Source organism: Prenolepis imparis, unplaced genomic scaffold, assembly GCF_030444845.1.
Source record: "Prenolepis imparis isolate NDT839.2.m4 unplaced genomic scaffold, iyPreImpa1.0 SCAF_10, whole genome shotgun sequence".
NCBI classification, from domain to species: domain Eukaryota; kingdom Metazoa; phylum Arthropoda; class Insecta; order Hymenoptera; family Formicidae; genus Prenolepis; species Prenolepis imparis.
Window position 1 is genome coordinate 13,486,147 of NW_028141168.1, and position 19,236 is coordinate 13,505,382.

The window sequence follows — 19,236 nt, forward strand, 5'->3', positions numbered from 1 at the left end:
GTGTGTAACAGAGTCGAGCAAATAAATAACAATCAGTCGAAAATATTTATAAAAATCTCTTTATTCTTTTTTTTTATTGCATCTACTAAAAAGTTTCTGCATTCGTATCTCTTTCAAAATGCTATATATAATCCTGGGAAAGAAGTATGGCTCTCTCTTTTAATATAACAAGTGCCAAGACCGTGTATAACTTAATATTAACATTCGAGTAGCTTTATACATCGTATTCTTTCGTCCCATATTTTCAGGGACTCTCTCTAAGAGTATTTAATATAATTTATTTATAACATCCGGTCGACACAACTAGAAGAAACTTTAATTATAACGATTATCGCGCTAAAAGGATAATCTTGGTAGTTTTTTAACAAGAGACCTTAATAAAAATCGCCACCGATTTTACACTTCTCCTTAACAATCCTCGTCAACGTAATAAATTTCCGAACGATTATTTGAAATTAGTATACTGTTAATTATGTATAAAGATACTACGCTGTTTCTCTTTCATTTGTAGCGTTAAATTATTTTGGTATGTGGAAACTTAACAAACACAGCGGATACAAAAATAGTTTAAATCATATACATACATATATATAAATATATGTATATACATACGTATGCATATATATTTCTAGGCTGCGTTTCAAAACGTTATTCGGATGCATTCCCTCTTTCTCTATATCACTCAGCCTGAGTGATATAGAGAGAGAGGGAATGCATCCGAATGACATTTTGGAACGCAATCCTAGATATAAGACACGTGGAAAATACAAAATACGTTGCTCGTACTTTAATCTGTCAATTTTTATGCCATTAATATATCTTGCGCATCATTTATTTAATGTAATATTTTCTCTGATAGAAAAATATTAATATAATTTATACAAAGTAAATTATAAAATAGTTACGCATATATATATATGTATATATATTTGATACAATTGCATTAGCCAGTGTTCCACGAGGCGAAAAAAGAAGAAAAAATTAAGATGAGATCTAAATCTCTCTCCGATAAGTCCAATATATTTGTTAGATATGTCTAAAATAATAAATGTGAATAGAAAAAATATAAAATAAATAAAAATAATCAAAAAATTAATAAAAAAATATAAAGGAAAAAAATATTAAAAATATAAATTTTGTATAAATTGATTAAAATGTTACAACGTAAGAGAGTAATTTAATCGTTACATTTTTCTTCGCAATATTATAGAAAGAAAAAAAAAAAAAAAAAAAAACAGTGGAACGCGTGAAGGGCTTTTTTTATGTTTGTAATACATGGAACACTGGTTGCACATGGCCCTTCTTTTCTTCCTTTCTATAAATATTCACTTGCAATGTTTTCAAAGTCATGAATGTATAATTTCTCGATGAGAGTACTTTAACAAACAAAAGTCAAATTCAGCAAACGTTATTTTTATGAAAAAATATTAACATTAAATTAACAGCATACTCTTTTCATTAGCAACGCTTTTCACGGATTACATGTATAACAATTTTTTTATTGCGCGATTAAAAATATTAAATATATTCAATATATCGCGAGCGTACATATCAGAATATATATTTAATAATTAAGAAATAAAATATAAAATATATATATATATATATGTGTCTTCTTTCTTTTGGAGAAGCGAGCTCTTGAAAGAAAAGTACAGTTTAGAATTATAATCTAAATTAATCTATACATAGAAAAAAAAGCATATGTGAAAATACCGAATTGAGAAGCTCGCTACATAGTACATTATATAATGAATTTATTGTAAAATTATGGTAATAACAATCACATATCGTCATCTATCAACGAGATATAACACACATGTTAAAATGATGAGACATAAATAATTTAGCGGCATCATCAAGTATCTTGACGCTAGTAGCGTTGAAAATCATATAACATTAAAAATATATCTATATATATTTATATATGTATAAATTGACGAGTTATTCCTATAAATATTCTCTAAAACCTGCTGACAAATCAATCACTTAGAAACAAATTCGCGATTTCATCAACTTTAGGCACCAATGGTATGCAGACCCTGTCTTTGGTACATACGACCCCGATTCGATTTTGTTTATATCTGAACAAAGAAGACATACTATCACAGTCTTCTATATTTGAGAATATAGTTATTTCATAGTGATTTCATTGTATAGATACTTTTTTGTCCTCCCATTTTTCTTGTTTTTGCATGCTAAATGCAAAAAAAAGAAAGAGAGAGAAAGAGAGAGATAGAAAGAGAATTTGTATTGTTACATTTCATTTATAAGTGTGACACAATCCTCTAAAGCATGCTCTCATTAACAAAAACTCAGTCTTCTTCCTTTTTCTCAGGTTTCAAGTCTACCATTGCATGTAACTCTTCAGGACTGTATCTGTAAATAGCGAAAAGGAAAATAACACAATGATTTATATTGTAGTTCCAATTTTATTTATAATATTATATTAAATTCCCAAATTGTAAAAATGTATATAAAATATGTGAATTTCTTGTTATATGGAAATATCTCAGCAAGATTATTGCAACTAAATTTGTTAATATATTATATGTATATAATATGTGTGTATGTGTGTATTTGTACATGTGTAATTTATATACATTTAAATAATTACATTATGTATACTAAACTTACCCTAGTAGACTTTGTAAGTCGCAAACAAAGCGATATACGTATCGTTTGCCAGCAGTTTTGTGTATAATGTTTTTGTCGTAATAGTAGCGTAAACCTCGGCTCAGCTTCTCGTAATTCATCTTGGGTTTATTTTTGCGGACACCCCAACGGCGCGCGACTTCGTCCGGATCGGTTAGTTTGAATTCCCAGCCGTCGCCGGTCCACGAGATGAAACCCTGACACGATTTATCAGTTAACAGCTCCAGCAAAAATTGCCAGAGCTGAATTGGACCTGATCCGGTAAAACATGGTCCGCCTACACATGTCATTTTACACATTTAATTAGTGCTTAATATTATAATAGTTGTGAAACAATTATTAAAATATTTAGTTATAAAATTCGCGATATTATTGCATTTTTAATTAATTTCTCTATGCCAATAATAAATAATTTAATGATTTTTTTAATGTTCATAAAAAGAGAAAATACCATTTTGCGTTATTTAGCGATTAAAAAGATTTGGAAATTTATTTGGAAAGAATTACGAAATTCTGTGATACATCAATCAAATCGGAAAATTTACCTGCGTAACTAGCGAGCATCGGATTTTGCAGTAAGGGCTTTTGGTCCGTATTATTAGTAACAGATGTGGGGTGATGGGGATTGGAGGAGTCCCGTGGTCCGAGTCCCGCAAGAAATGCGGGATGATGAGACAAATGATCTCCAAGTCCGACACTCCATTGGTCACCTCCGACGCTGCCGCCTCCAGCACCGCTCCCGCTTCCGGGAACCGTTTGGAACGGCGTTGCATCGTACTGTCCGTATCCACCGCTCTCGCTGAAACCCTCATGATAGCGTCCTGCAGGGAGCAGGTAATTATCAACACTCTAGCAAATCGCAATAGCATCTACATCTAATAAATTTATTTAAAGATTTTTAATTAGATATAACAAAAGTGTTAAAAAAATAAGTGAACTTACAATTATATGTTAATGTAATTTTTTGAAAGAGATTATATCTTTTGCTCTTTAACTGATTTCAGTCACAAACCTCGAGGATAGTTTTTGAACGATGACGGCTGATATTTGGGTTCGATGTGAATCCCGCTGGTGCCGTAAAAGTCCGGCGAACTATCCAAATTGTATGGATGCGGCGCCTGGTGATCCGGTGGTAAGCTGTGATACTCGGAAGCCTCGTCGTATCCGGAATAGTGTGCCGGCGTCATGTAACTCTCCGTGGCGTTGGCGCCGACTCTCAAATCGTTCTCGTTGCTTCCTGTACCCCCGAGGTCTCCCCCGCTGCCCAGGCCGCCGCTCTGGAGATGCTCCGCTATGTGGTGATTACTGTAGTTCGCTATAAATTCATTTTTTCGAATTATATTTTTTTCACAAAGAGATTACACATTCAATAATTTTTTAGTCGTACGATTAAAATTTTATGAATATTTAGATAAGAATTAATGGGGCAAGGTGTAGTTTTATAGGAACACATAAAAGAGAAAAAACAAAGACGCATATTATTGTAAAAAGAATTTTGATATAAGATTTATGCATAGATAAAATGTATAGAATTTTTGATCGACATTTTGTAATTATGTAGAGGATCAATTAATGGATTTTTGATTGCTTTGTATAAGTGAGAAACTTACATTCCGTTTTGAGTTGACTTAAATTCCGTAGATGGATGTATGCGTTGTTGGCATTGTTGTTGTTGTTATTGTTGTTATTACTGTTAGGAGTGCTAGAGTGAGAGGTTGGTGGTTGGGTGCTATGGCTGTGAGGTGGTGGCGACGTTTCGTCTTTTTGACTTTCGTCTTGGCACACAGGACTGCGAAGATGATTGTAGCCACCTGCAAATTGAAAGAGACAACAGTTTGTTAACGTTTTGCTGTACATAAAAAAGAGGAGAGAAAATTAGAAAATATTATTCTGGTTTTTGTAACGAGCCAAAGAAATTTATTTAATTTATTTGCATTATAAAGAATGTTTCCTATTATTTTTCATGTTAGATAATATTTAAGAAATTGTGTATATATTAATACACACAACAGGATGTATTGTGAACAGGATGTGTTTATAAATATAGATAGTGTATACGATAAATATAGATAAATATAGATAAATATAGATAATATATATAAATATGTATAGGAAGATATATGAGATATGTATAAGAAGACAGAAAATATCATAAATTACCTAATTTGTCTATTGGAATTATGATTCAAATTTTTATTTATTTTTTTTTATTATAAAAATTGTGCTAAGAATATAATTCATTGCAAACATCATAACATTATGATTACAGCTATAAATCTATTGTTTCTCAATCAGACTTAAGGAAGGTTTATTCTAACACTAAATAATTCTTGTTATTTCATTATATTTGAATTTCTTCCTAAGTAAATATTAAATTTTAAGTCTTTTTATTCTACATAATTTCTCTTCAAAATGTATTTATAAAAAAAATTCATAATTATTGGAACGTGGTAAACAAATTATATAAGTGAAGAAATTTACATTCTGTTTTGAGCTAATTTAAATACCAAATAGGTAAGAAAGGGGGGGACATATGCATTGTTGACATTATTATTATTGTCATTACTGTTAAAAGAATACTAAAAAGTTGGTGATTGAGTGCTATGATTGTAGAGTAGTGACAATGTTTACAGACGTCGTAAACGTTAAATCGGACTGACGGATGAGGAAGAAAGGACGATGCTGCACCGATCTCCACGCCGACGCGCGACACTCTGGGGAAGAACAGCTGATACTGTGGGAGGCGCGTATCTCGACGATTGGTCCAAACCAACTCCGCCTATCCTCGACTTCCGTTCTACGATCGCGAGAGAGGACCCAAGCCGCGCCGCGAGATTCCATCGCGCCGAAGCGCCTCATTGTTGTCGATAAGCAGCGTTTGAATCACCAGGCGGGGGTCTCCAGGATCGGTGCAGCATTATCGTGTTCTTTTTTCCTTATTCAAGTCGTTCCTTCTTATCAGTCTGATTTGGTTTTTTTTATGACACATACTTCATGAGGAAACAGTACTATTTTCTCTTAAACAGCATCAGTGAAAATGTTATTGATGAAAGCAGCGACAAGATTTCACCGAAGATTAGTAAGTCATTCAGAACTCGCTTCTCCATCTTGTTTCGTCAATTGTTACAGCGAGATTTCACTGTTTGCAGTATTACATTTATAAGTGAAACTATTATCAGTGATAATATATTGAATTTAAGAAAGTCGAAGAATCGTTGAATCGATGAATTATAGCGATGTGCATTTTTAGCACGTATTAAATTATTATATTACAGCTTGCTGTATAGTTTGAGACTTGAGTTTTCAGATTTTTTTAAATATTCTTTTTAAGTTTGAATTTTTGTACAGTTTCCAAATACATACACGCTTTTCGTGGAAATCATCTTTCACAAGTGCTTAAGGAAATTATTTATCTTTTCAAAAATAAACGATTAAATTTTATCTCATTTAGTTTGCATAACAATATTTCTGATGTTATTATCAACATATTATCAAAGCTAAATGAAAACAATATTTCTGACTTATCTTAATATTAATACTTGTTTTAATATTTAGAATGTGTAATCTCTTCTTTATTTTTAGTTTAAAGATTGGTTTTTGTCATGTTTTTATCGAATTGAAATAAGATAAGAAAAACTTGATATTAATATACATATATGGATGAAAAAATATATTTCCGATTTGTTAAAAGTCATAATGGAATATCGCCTAATCTTATTTCAAAGATTATGAAACTTTACAGCTACCTTAAATGTGAAATGTCACATTAATCATTAACGCTTTCCTAATGCAGTAAGTTGCAATAAAAAGACAAAAAAAAAACCGCATAAAATCATAAATAATAGCAGATAATAATTAAATTATTATCCGCTGCCGTTTTGCCCGAAATGCTCTTCAGATTTTTTTTTTTTAGAATATACCTATTTGATTATGATCAACGTAATAATTACGAACAAATAAATTTCATTACAATTAAGAGCTTATCTCTTTCCAATCAGAGTATAAAAACTGCACGAGAAGAACGATTCATCGGTAAGCACGAGCAGAGTAAATCGAGACGAGTGAAAAGAAAAAGTGTAAATCAATTGAAATCGATTTTTAATTTAAAATCTATACTGCGATCTCATTCATCCGCCGCTAGTATATTAAATTTATGACGTTGCTGAAATTTCTTATTATAAGCAGCGCTGCGGTTTAAAAGGGGAGAACGCGAATCATTAATTCGAGGCTAGCTAGAGTTTGTAGAGGGTCAACGAGAAGCAGGTGATATCGAGTACGTTGTATCTGTTAAGGCAAAACCAGGTGGTTTGCCAGGATCATTATCTCTCTCACTCTCTCACACACTCTTTCTCTCTAGTTTGTTCTTCCTTTCTTTCTTTTACAGCTACTCTAAACAGCTTAGTCGGACGATTAGTGTAGAGTTAGTTTTTCCTTTAATAATACATAGCACGATAAAATGCGGGTGACTTTGAGGAATTACCATAATCCACCGATCTTTACGACAAACGACAGCATTATCACGCATGTGACGTGCCACTACCCCATATTCCCACACTTACGTTTTATTAACGAAGGAAAAAAAAACAGGTGGTCTCGCACAAGTATCCTAGCGGTCAGATATCCTCAATTTCAGTTATCTTTAATTGGACATAATTATGGAATGCAAATCAGCTTCAAAGATCAGGTTTTAGTATGTAGTTTCTTCGAATAAAAAAATTGAATAAATTCAACTGAAATTAACAATAAATAATAAATAATTAATCAATTGTCAATCTATCTTAAAATTCAGAAAATATATATTTTGTCAAACTATTAAAATCATAAAAAATTATGAGAATTAATAAAAAAATAACGTGTTATATATCTCTTATATCTCAATATTCATAACAGCAACAATTTTCACGCCACGCGATTAAAGATTTCTTCGAAATATATGCTTGGCAGGTTCACCAGCATTCAATCGCGCCGTCTAAAATTCTAAAAGATACGAAGATATCGCCCGATGGGCGTCATTACATCAGAGCGAGCTTCTTTCCCGTAGGAATAATTATTTCGCGAGGGCCTCTCTTGCGCGCTTTCCCATACTCCCGTGTCCATGTGGCGACCGTGGCGTCGTTAATAGGGCTGTAGGGACAGAGACCCTGCATATTCCAAGTACACCTGCGAGACTCGCGTGTATAGTAGCTGCACCTCGCACCCCGTGTTTCATGGACGATGAGCGTGGGAGTGCAGCTTGGAGCCGGCCCTCACGCTGCACACACAGACGCGCGGCTCTCTTTCTCTCCTTCACCGAAGCCAGTCATCGTTTTAGGTTTTCTGGCGTCATCGCGACCTAAAAATGCGACTTCTTTTCGTATGCGACTTGGCCTGAACGCCCCGAACTTCATTAAAGAAACCTCAGTGTCGCCTACCTAATTTAATTATTTTTTGTTTTAAATGTAACTTGCAACCACAAATGTACAGTCGTACATTTACATCTGATTTTGAAAGTTGAATTCATTATCTGCCAGACTCCTCTTTCGTGAGATAAGATTGATAAAAATAATATTCTTACAAGAAAATTCCAGATAAATTTTCGAAACATTTCCTATTCATGTAAAATATATCTTGCAGATGAAAAAACCAATAGCTACAAAGTCTTCAAATATACTTTTTTCAACATAGTACATATGTATGAATAAACGAGAGGAAGAATTCCAAAGGAATATATATTAAAATAAAATTTCGAAATATTTTTCTCTCGTATGCAAAATGTCTTCTAGTCCTCTTTCTGGTATGCGCGGAACGTTTGTTAATTAAATTGTTCAAGAGACCAGGGATTTTCAGTAGCTACAAAGCTCTCTTAAGAGCAACTCAGAAAATTGGGGGAAAGTTGCGCCGCGCGCAAAGAAGGGAAGAACGCGCGGTATATCGGACGGGCAAAAGTAACAGCCGCATATCAGCTGTGAAACAGGTGCCGAGGACTGTCGGAGAACCGCCGTTTAGGCAGCAGTAACGGTGAGCAATGAAGGCGGCGGCGGCCAGTAACAGGAGCAGCGACGAGGCAGCCTCGTCGTGGCACGTGCCAAATCGAATGAAACGCCCGGTCGGCGTGCACAGCTGCTGTCTGCTGAGGCAGGGTAGCAGCGAGAAAGACAGAAAGAGAGAAACCGATGCAGTCGGGCCTCTTGAAAATTAAAACCTGCCTCACGAATGTTCTCGACTCGCCGCCGGAAGGTCATTATCTTTGACCGAAGAATCTACGGCTGCGGCCCACATCAGAATCTGACACACGCTCGTCCTTTTAGAAATCGACATTTGTTACTTTAAACCTTGAACTTTGGTTCTTGTTATCGAAATTACTGATTCTGTTCAGATCAGATTATTGAAAAACTCGTTCAGCCCTTTTACACAAGTCGTTATCTTTCGAGAAATTTTTCAGCCTCCAAAGATTTTTCTTCGGAAAACTATTTAGTATACTCAACGATAAGAAAGATGAAAGATATTGTTACTTATGACTAATGATATATCTTTCGATGAACTATGAGATAATGCGCGTTTTACAAATATCGAATAAAAATTGCCTTCTCAATTAAAAAGAAAAAAAATAATACTCTCTTAATGCGCATATAAAGAAATGCGTTTGTTTACGTTAAGTTCGTAACAGGACCGTAAATCGTATAAAGACGAATTATTCATTATTCTGATTTGCGCGAGTAATAATGTATGAGCAATGACGAGTTAAACAATGACACACGCAAAATTCAACAGACATGTATATCCCACTTAACAAACGGCATGCATATAAACTTGATAATGTATTATATTGAAGTTAGCAAAGAAGCAAAACCGTAGAATAAATTTCCAAGGGAAGAATGAAGCGTCGACTGCAGTTTTTCCTTAAGCGTTTCAAGTCTCTTCATGTATGCAGTCTAATATGAAGAAACTTAATTTATCCCATTTATCTCACTTTACTCTATTAATCTAATTGATATTATTAATTCTTTTTTTTTTTTATAAAAATATAATAAAGTAATAAAAAATGAAAATTATATAATATGTCAGACAAACGCTAGCCGAAAACATTAATAAATTCGCACAATCAAACAATCCGCATCAAGACGAAAGTAGCGACTTTGTTCGCCTACAATCTATCGCATAGGAATATAAAAAGACTATGGGGAAGGGGGGAAGAAACGACGCTACTCTTTCCTTCGCCATTCCGGATTTTATACCTGCCACGGTCGTGAATCGCTCCTTTTACTCAAGCACACGTATACACACGCACACACGCATACAGACGTGTGCGAAGTGTCATACAAGCACGTAGAATACACGGGAGAGACGCGCGATGAGCGCGGCTCGTAAAAAAGTCGTCCACGACGACGATGACGACGACGACGGCACTACGAAATCGCGCATTGTTCGTTAGACCGGTGACCTGCGAACTCTCCCACACTCTACCTATCCCATGAACGCGTCTGGGTGTACACGTGAAACGCGCATTGCACGCCCTCGACGCCAGACGAACCGTCTTTCTGCATAAAAATTCGCGCGTGTTGCCTACAAAGAAAATCATTTCCAGATTATTAATCATCTGCATAAAATAGCTGATGATTATTAATAAAGATTATTAATAAAGATTCGAATACCTTTAAATAAACGAATTGAATAAATTTTCTTAAGTGTTGTTATTTGTTACGAGGGAATTTTATTTTAGAAAAAAAATGTATGTAGAATTATTCTCCTCAGATCGTTAGTACTTAATGATCTAAGAAATTATATTATGATGACGGATGTTTAAATGTGCCGAGATGAAGAAATCTTTGGCATAATGATTTCTAGATGTGCACTTGTATTTTAACATCCTTTTGACATGATTCATCAATCGATCTTGATAATTAATCTTGATAATTAATCTTTTAAGTAAATGTATGGATGATATACATTTCGTTCAACTCTATATTTCTTTTTTACACCTTTAGAAATATCAATGTAAGATTTCATTTTGAAATTATTTTATAAATTGTTTGCAAACACAAATCACGAATAAAGAAAAGATTTTATAACGCACGACTTCAACATAAATTCGAAATGTGTAATTAAAATCCCGTTGCTTCACATTTCAATAATTATAAATATAATATTTTGCTGTGCAATTATTGTGGAGAATTTGTAAAATTTAAATATATATAATGTAATTTAAATTCTCTAAATATAACTTAAAACATCTTATTGGCGCTGATCAGACGGATAGAAAAATCTGCGAATTTAACAAAACAATGGGTAATGTTAAGCAGTATTAACAATGAGAATGTAAGATGTAAAAAAACATAAGAAATTACAACCAATCACAGTTGAATGTGAGAAGAATAATCAAACATGATTAGTATAATTTCTTACGTCTTATGTGTTAAATTTTCATTATAGACACCGCTTTATCCAACCACCATATCGAGATATCTTATTCATATCTTGGGGAATGTTATGACCTACGATATCGAAATATCTTCATTTGATGTATGACGATATTGATTGGGTTTTCATCTCTTTGCACCGGGTGCAATTCCGAAGCATCCCAACCGTGCAACACCCAAGTGTGTGCCGCTGAGACCTTGCGCGATACGCTTTATTGTCGGCTTAACAAGGGCCACACCTTAACCGAGAGGAACGAGGGACGTACCGCGAACAAAAGATGCTCACGTTAAAAATAATACTATAGTTACGGGCCATTATGCAGATAGTCGAATGTTATAATTGTGATGTATCTGCCCTTCATGGAACGAATCGTCCAATCGCGCGACGAAAACGAGATCGATTTTATGAAATCGTTTCTGTCGAAAGACTCGAAGAGCACTTATTGTTAGTTTGCTAAACAGAAACGCGCTATTAGAGCTTCTCTATCTCTCTCTCTTTTCAGAGATATATAAATTAAGATTACTTAATTCTCTGTTTCTAAAAATACAGAATTGTTTAAATTACAATTCTCACAATTAACTTTGATTAATATTTTATATAGATAATAAGCTAGATAGAAAAATGTATTCTCTTTTGTTATATGTATATGTCAGTAATAAATTTCAAACTAGTGTACGACCGCGCGCAACCTTGATTTAATTCATTAGATTGCCTTCCTCGTGTCTAATTTATAAATATGTCGTCAAAAATTATGTCAAAGTGGCCTAGGAATGTTATGCTTATTGTTTTCCGTTCAGTTTCTCAACTTTATTACAATTGTCACATAATGATAGTGAAAAAAATATTTATCGTTTCCTTCTTCAACGATTATTGCAATATAGACAAGAATTGAAAATAAAAACCAACATTTTTACAGATTTTTAACTATAATACAAATATAAAATTAAGCATAAAAAATTAAAAAAAGTCTCGACGTTCAAGTAGTGTTATAAATATAGCACTAATAAATAGATTGCAAAATAAGATTAAAAAATTGCAAAGATATATAAAAATTTATTCTATCCTTGCAATGTTTATTATTCAATTCCTGAATAAAAATTCTTCAATATATGTATTTTGTTACTGAAAAGATTCGAATTAAAAAATACCCTATTCTCTGGATTATTACGTGCATTGCACAGAATTATAATAAATAATTCTATGCCTTATATACGGGATCTGACACTTGACTTCTCACACGATATAGGCAATCGTTCGATATCACCAGACTAGAATTAGAAATTATAATGTCGCTTAAACAATATAAATATTAATTCGGCTGGATTGCGTTATGATGTAAAAATATAAAGCCTGATAATTCTTATATGAGATGTTGATATTTATTTTGTGATTGCATGTTGGATTTTACTTCGATTCAGAAGATCCAGGAGAGAATTTAAATAGAAATCGTTAAAGATATCATAGGGTGCTTTCCAATTAGTGACACAAATTGACACAAGCGTCATTCTGTCTTTTTTCAACATTCAGGAATAATAAAAGATAGAATGATACTGTCAACTTGTGTCACTAATTGGAAAGCACCTATATTTTACCCTGAAAATCATGATAATCGTGGGACAATATGGTATGGAAAGAATTTTATGAGAATTTCTTTGATTAAGATTTATCACAATAAAAATAATATCTATTACAATAAAATATAAAAATATGTTTGATTAATTTTACCATGCAATTTAGTAAAATTAATCAAACATGTTTTACATTTTATTGTGATAAATATTATTATTTTTATTGTGATAAATATTAATAATAAAGAGAAATTCTCATAAAATTCTTTCCATAGCATATTGTCCCACGATTACCATGATTTTCAGGGTAAATTCTAAGAGAAAATTCTCTCATTATGATATAAAAATAATTGTGTCTCAAAATTAATGCCTATAAAAAGAAAGAACAAAGTAGATGAAATTATCTTCCTTCTAATCCCTTGTAATCCCTTGTAGTCCTATTTGAGATCGTCAGTTATTTTCTCGATTAATATATCGCATTTCCTCCACTCTCTGCAATATTTTATATATCGATTCGAAATTGAAATTTGTGATATCTTGTTCTTTTTGCGATGAAATTTTCGCAGACTCTTATCACCTTAGAATAGAAATTGAAGTTTTTTTTAGAAGCACGTATATTTAGATTTCTGTTTTTCGGGGTATTCTTTTTAACCGAACAATATCCGAATTTTTTTTTTCACGATACGCGCCTCGGGAATGAAAATCCGACAGATAAGGTACCTGGCGTGTGGGTGGTCGCGTCCAGCGAGACCGGCGGCACCACGCTGGTGTTGCTGCGCGCGATCGCGTGCTGATGCGAATGCTGATGATGCGGATGATGGCTGGTGAGAGGCTCCGCCTCCTGGTACGCGGGATAATCGGCGTAGAACGGTTCGTGGCCTGTCATCAGCGTGTCCAGCATCTGGAGCACCATTTCCGAAGACGCGACCGCGTTAACGCTGCTGCTGCCGCTGCTGCTATTGCTGTTACTGCCACCGCCGCTGCCGCTCGTTAACGTCCCGATATTGGCCGCGTACGCGTCGACTATTATGACCGGCGCCTGCCCCGAAGGCCGCGACGTCCCGACGCTCACGACGCCCGCCGTGACGTCGTCTTCGATTGTCCTACGCGACGACGACGACGATGATGTTGGGTCACTCCTCGACCAACAGCGCGCGAGCCATCCGAATTATTCCGCGCGTGACCTTACCACTCGCTGTCCGCGCACGCTCCTGTCAACGTGTTTTGCATGGCTCGACGAGCAACCGCTGCAAACTCGGTCCCTCTCGTCCTCGCGATGCGCGCAGGATCGCCCGTTTCGCGGAAGGCATAGATTTCTTTCCAGACAAATCTCTTTCGTCGACGAGAGTCTTGTTTAGGTAGACCGATTGACAATCTCTTTGGGTTCCCTGATGGGAGGAAAAACTCGAGTTTCCTCGGTCCGGAAATTTTGCACTTAGCCGCGAGAGAGCAACAGGTGTCTCCTCGGCTGGCGTCTCGCGTCAATCCTCTCTTCGTTTTTCGTTGACTCAGCTGCACGCTGTTCTCAGCAGCTCTCAGGTATCCCTTCGTCCTTCTTCAGTACCAATCCCGAAGTAAAATTAAACACTCCAATTCAGAGTCGCTCGATCCCGTAAGAGTCCGAGTCAAATTTAATTTTCAAGATATCCCCTCTATATATTCTCGCTACACACTCAGAGTTCTATCTCAATTAGAATTAAAATTAACTTCCCAGGTATACATACTCCTTAATTATTCACTTTCCATTTCAGTCTCATATTATATATAACTATAATTCAATTTAATCTTTCAGATATTCCTCACTAATTACTCACTACGTTCGCGGGTCCCACACAATCGAATTAAATTCCTTCCCCAATCTCCCTCTCTCAATTACTCACTACTCACTACATTGAGTTCCGTATAATCGGGATTTAATTTCCCGGGAATTAACTGCGGAATTTATTCGCTGTCGCCCTATTTACGAGAATTAATTCGCGAATCCACGTGACGAAACAAATTCGATGACGGGCATCACCGCGAGAGATACTGTCACTTTGAAAAACGAACGTTCCGCACGCACAATAGAGGAAAGGAATAAACGTCGGTCGGGAACAGACGCGCGGCTACTGTATATACGGGAGATTGCTCTCGCGTGCGCTCCTCACACTCTCCTCCACTTGACGCGAGCGCGCGTGTCACTGTGACGAAGCGCCGTACCGTTTCCGCTCTCCGGTCCTCGGTGTCTCTCTGCCGCACCCCGCGCGCGCGCGCGCGCTCCCTTTCATCCTCCATCGCATTTCCCTCCCCCTCTGCCAGCGGGGCAACGCATCTCGTACGAGACTATCCCTGTGTCGCATTGGTGCCGCGCGATGGAGGGGGAAGATGGGAGTTCACAAAGACCGCGGAGTGGGGCTCTGATTCGCAGCGTGGAGGGGAAACGAGATAGGAAATTCAACAGCCGCCAACTTGGCGTGGAGAGGGCGGGGGGAACGGTGCAGGGAGAGGAAGGGAGATCGCAAAACGCCCCCTCGAAGCTTCAACCACCTGCTGCCACCGATGCCGTCTCTCTCTCGTCGTTGCGTCGACAGAGTGTTCTATGTATGCATAGGTATATATATAGAATATATTATAAATTTGTACCCAATATATATATTCTTCTCTTCGAGATTTTTTGAAGCACTACTTCTGCATCTTTTGATAGATGGGGATTTATTTGGACGCTAAAGAAATAGTTCTTTCGATTGGCACGATTCAGATTTCAATTGTGGATGAATAATTAGTATATATAAAAATTATTATTTGCTAATCGTCCTATACTTTGCTTAGGACATTGTGTTTTTTCCTACAGTAAAAATACATATAAATCTTCTATTAAAAAATTATAAATTATTCTCAAAAAATATTTGATGCAGCGAGATAAAAATAACAATTGTAATAATGATAATATTATACTAAATAATCGTAACGACAATTACTATATGATTTGATCTTTTAATGGTTTCATTATTATTATGTCGTATACAGAATGGAAATATTAGGACGATTTAACAATACGACATCGTACTAACAATAAGGTATCATAATAAATTTAAAGCCGAATTTTATATATCTTACAAATTTAATCGTACATTAAAATTGTGATTTGAGAAAATAGCAAATAATACGAATTAATAATTAATCAATTAATTATGATGGATTAATTTATAGTATAGCAAAAGATGCACGTAAATTACACACATATCGAACGTCGACGTAAACGTAATTATTATTACAAATTAAATGATTATATCACTGCCCCAAAAGGCAACATTGTTTTTTTTTCGTCGGCATTTTTGTAGATGAAAGGAATTAAAAAATTGAATTTAATATTAAATACAATTTTATACTAAATGAAAAAGCCAATGTAAAATAGTCCTGTTTTTTAACGAATGTCAAATGTATTGAATATTTTATATGGATTATTATTTTATACGCGTGTGTTATCTACATGAAGAAGAGAAAACAAAAACTGTCTCGACCCCCCGATCATACGTGTTTCGTCACGCTAGATCATTCAGATCGTCTCCTCGTGTAGTAAACGCGCACACGTTCGGCGCAAGTCGAGAAGGACCTAGCCTATTTTTTGAGAGAGGGCTGCGACCGAAGGGGAGAGAGAGGGGTGAGGAGATGAAGGAGGCGCGCAGCGGACCGGATGTTGAGAGGCGAGGGCAACGGGGGTTTCTCTGTTCGGCGGCGGGCTCGCACGTGATGCAGAGGGGACCGGAAGCGCTCACTCCCCTACGCCTCGTGCCTCTCTGTCTCTCTCTCTCTCTCTTTCTCTCTCTCCGTGGTAATGGGACTTACGAGGGCCGGCACAATAAGAACGCGCGCACTTTTACCGTTCCGGGTCTATATCCGAATAGAAACTGCGCGCGTGGTCCGCTGTTTTTCTATTTTCTATTTGGACTGGCATCTAATTGATCGTCGCGCGTATCGCAATTGCCCCTTCCTGCAGTTTTGCCTCGTCTGATGTATAAGGAGAAATAGCTCGTTGCTTGAAAAAAAAAACAGATCAGATTTTCTTTTGGGAAATAATCAATATTAAATATAATTGATATTTTGAATATCAGACTTAGATTTTATCTTCAGAAAATGTAAATTGAAAAATTCGATCAACTCTGTATCTAAAGTTACACTCTTTAATTAAATTAAATAAATTTTCTTTCTATTTATCTATACATCATCTAAATCTAAATTGTTGGGTCTTAGTACCTAATCAATAATAAGTTATTACTTTTTTAGATTGAAGTACATTTTTATGTGTATAATATTTTTTGAAAAATGTATAATATATAATATCAAAACTATGTACATCTCCAATACATTTAAATAAATCAAATATTATAGAAATTATTAGAGATATCAAAATTTTATATGTTGAATTTATCAATGTATTCAATATCGAAGAGTACAAATGCATATTTAATTAATCCTTCGAGACATTTATAGAAAACGTGTACGTATATATTTTTTTGTTCATATAAAATCTAATAAAAATCCGCTGGAAGGGGAATTGCTATTATAACGTATACTCGAACGAACTAGTCACGCAAGACGATCTGGTTTTCTCCTCCACATCTGTGCGATTCTTCCTCTCAATCGAAACACACTCTCGAAGTGAGCAACAATGCCGCGGCGAAGCGGTTTCTAAGGAGGGTGCATTTACGAGTGCATTAAGGGAGGAGTACTCGAGGATATTATAAAACTATCTTGCCGTCCCGAAGTGGTATTGGGGTAGGTCTCCCTCCCCTTTCCTTTTACTACCAGCCAGCCCTGCCCAGCGACTTCCGGTTGTAACGTGAGCTCCGAATATCGCTTCTGCTTTTTTTCTCTCTCCCCTTCTCTTTTCTCCCTCTCTCTCCTCGATTTGCTGTTACCCTCGTTCCTTGAGTCGCTTCTTGTTCACAATTTTTTTACATTCGTAATTATGGTTAAACGTACCAATATCAGATCGGATGTTTCGCAGTCATTGACTGAATAAAAAAAAAAAATTTACTCAATGTACGATTAATATAGAAATTTTAAAATAAATCTTTGTATAATTGCTATTTAAATAAATTATATATAGAAAAAGAAATTATTTTTTAAGTTCGTGCATTTTTATTTTATTTCGGAGATCCATTATAAATATCTTAATCTTAACTGTGAAAATTATCGCGAAAACGTGTTAACACGATAAATTGTATAAAAAGTGAATTATATCTTCAGGGATAATCAACCAATTAATTCTTTTCATTCTTTCCATCCATGTGAAAATTCACTCATTTAATTGCATCCATTTTCATTCGCGCGATTAGAAGCAAGTGTTAACAATAAAGCGTTGAAACACTAATTTTAACTGTTCTCACACACACGCACACAAACATTAATACATTTGCATAATAATCATTTTCGGTAGTCGTAAGTAATACGTAAAAAAATCCTTAAAAAATGTGGAATATTTTTCGTGCTTTGAAACAGTTATATACCATTTGTGGAAGGAACATACTTCTATTTCCGGCCATTCGTATATTTACCTTACGCCGTTCATCATGGCGTATGCGTACGAAAACCTTGACGATAACGACGACGATGACGATGACGAGAAGGAGGGCGATACGCACGAACAGGAAAGAAAGGACGAAAAAAAAACACATATACGTATATGCACGCACACACGCGTACGCACATACACGTACATATGCCACACGGTCGTGTCACGAGTTCTGAATGAGCAAGAGGCTTTGTAGACCCTCGAGGCGGTGTACGAACTATGAATGAACGAGTGAATGAATACAACCTGTGCCAACCACCCCTCCCTCCCTTTCACCGTTTCGTCACTCCGACGCGCCCCTTTCTACCTTTTTCTGTTCGCTTCATCCCTATAAGCGAGTCTCTCGGTACTTCTAGCCCTGCTGATCGTTCTTTATATCTTTATATATTGCGATCTGCGGCAGCACAATATGATCGAAGCCGCTGCATGTGTGAATGTGCGTGTGTGTATTCGCGCAACATCGTGGTATTGTATATCTCTTCGCGACGCACACAGGAAATTGCGTGGCTTCGCCTCGTTCGCGCCTTCCAAGTTCTATCCGAGAACGTGTTATTGCGGTTTTATTATCGCGCGAATATTAAGTCTCGCGTAAGTATAGTTATATGTATTAAGTATACTGATTTGAAAAATTAGTTACAATTTGCAGAATGCTCTGGTGCGCTTTCCAGCGCTCGTATAAAAAGCCTAACGTGAAATTGAGGGTGATGTGTAACATGATAACAAATGAAAAATGAATTAAGAGCGCGAATGTTGAATACGAAGAATATTTATATGTGTTAAAAAATTAAAAACATTTTTTTACATTCTTATATACATAAATAGAAATATCTTTCTTCATTAGACAAACAAATCAAAAACTAAGAACGCAAATTATTCCCCCCCTTCTTCTCTTTCTCCCCTTATTCTTTTTTATTAAAATTTTCTACGTGTAGAGAATTTCAAATAAATTCAAAGTCGCTTATCGAATCGACATATCAAAGAGACGCTGAACGTTAGAGACGGAGAGAGACAGAGACAAAAGCCGATCAGAATGCCGCATATTCGTCGCCGTTAGTTATAACGCGA

At 35.6% G+C, this 19,236-nt stretch overlaps 1 protein-coding gene across 7 annotated transcripts in view; it reads right to left on the bottom strand.

The window, feature by feature from the left end:
* Window positions 1-42: 42 nt before the first annotated feature.
* Pnt (ETS transcription factor pointed) overlaps window positions 43-19,236 on the bottom strand; it is a 106,145-nt gene continuing 86,951 nt past the window's right edge. For 4 of the 7 annotated variants that reach the window (XM_083047457.1, XM_083047453.1, XM_083047455.1 and 1 more), the window contains 5 exons: window positions 4,263-4,463; window positions 3,665-3,967; window positions 3,198-3,473; window positions 2,635-2,929; window positions 43-2,376 (listed from right to left, as the gene is read on the bottom strand). In XM_083047457.1, coding sequence (XP_082903583.1) covers window positions 2,313-2,376; window positions 2,635-2,929; window positions 3,198-3,473; window positions 3,665-3,967; window positions 4,263-4,463 — 1,139 coding nt within the window. In that variant the 3' untranslated portion in view covers window positions 43-2,312. The remainder of the gene's footprint in view (window positions 2,377-2,634; window positions 2,930-3,197; window positions 3,474-3,664; window positions 3,968-4,262; window positions 4,464-19,236) is intronic. The other 3 variants (XM_083047451.1, XM_083047456.1, XM_083047452.1) reach the window with 1 other exon arrangement.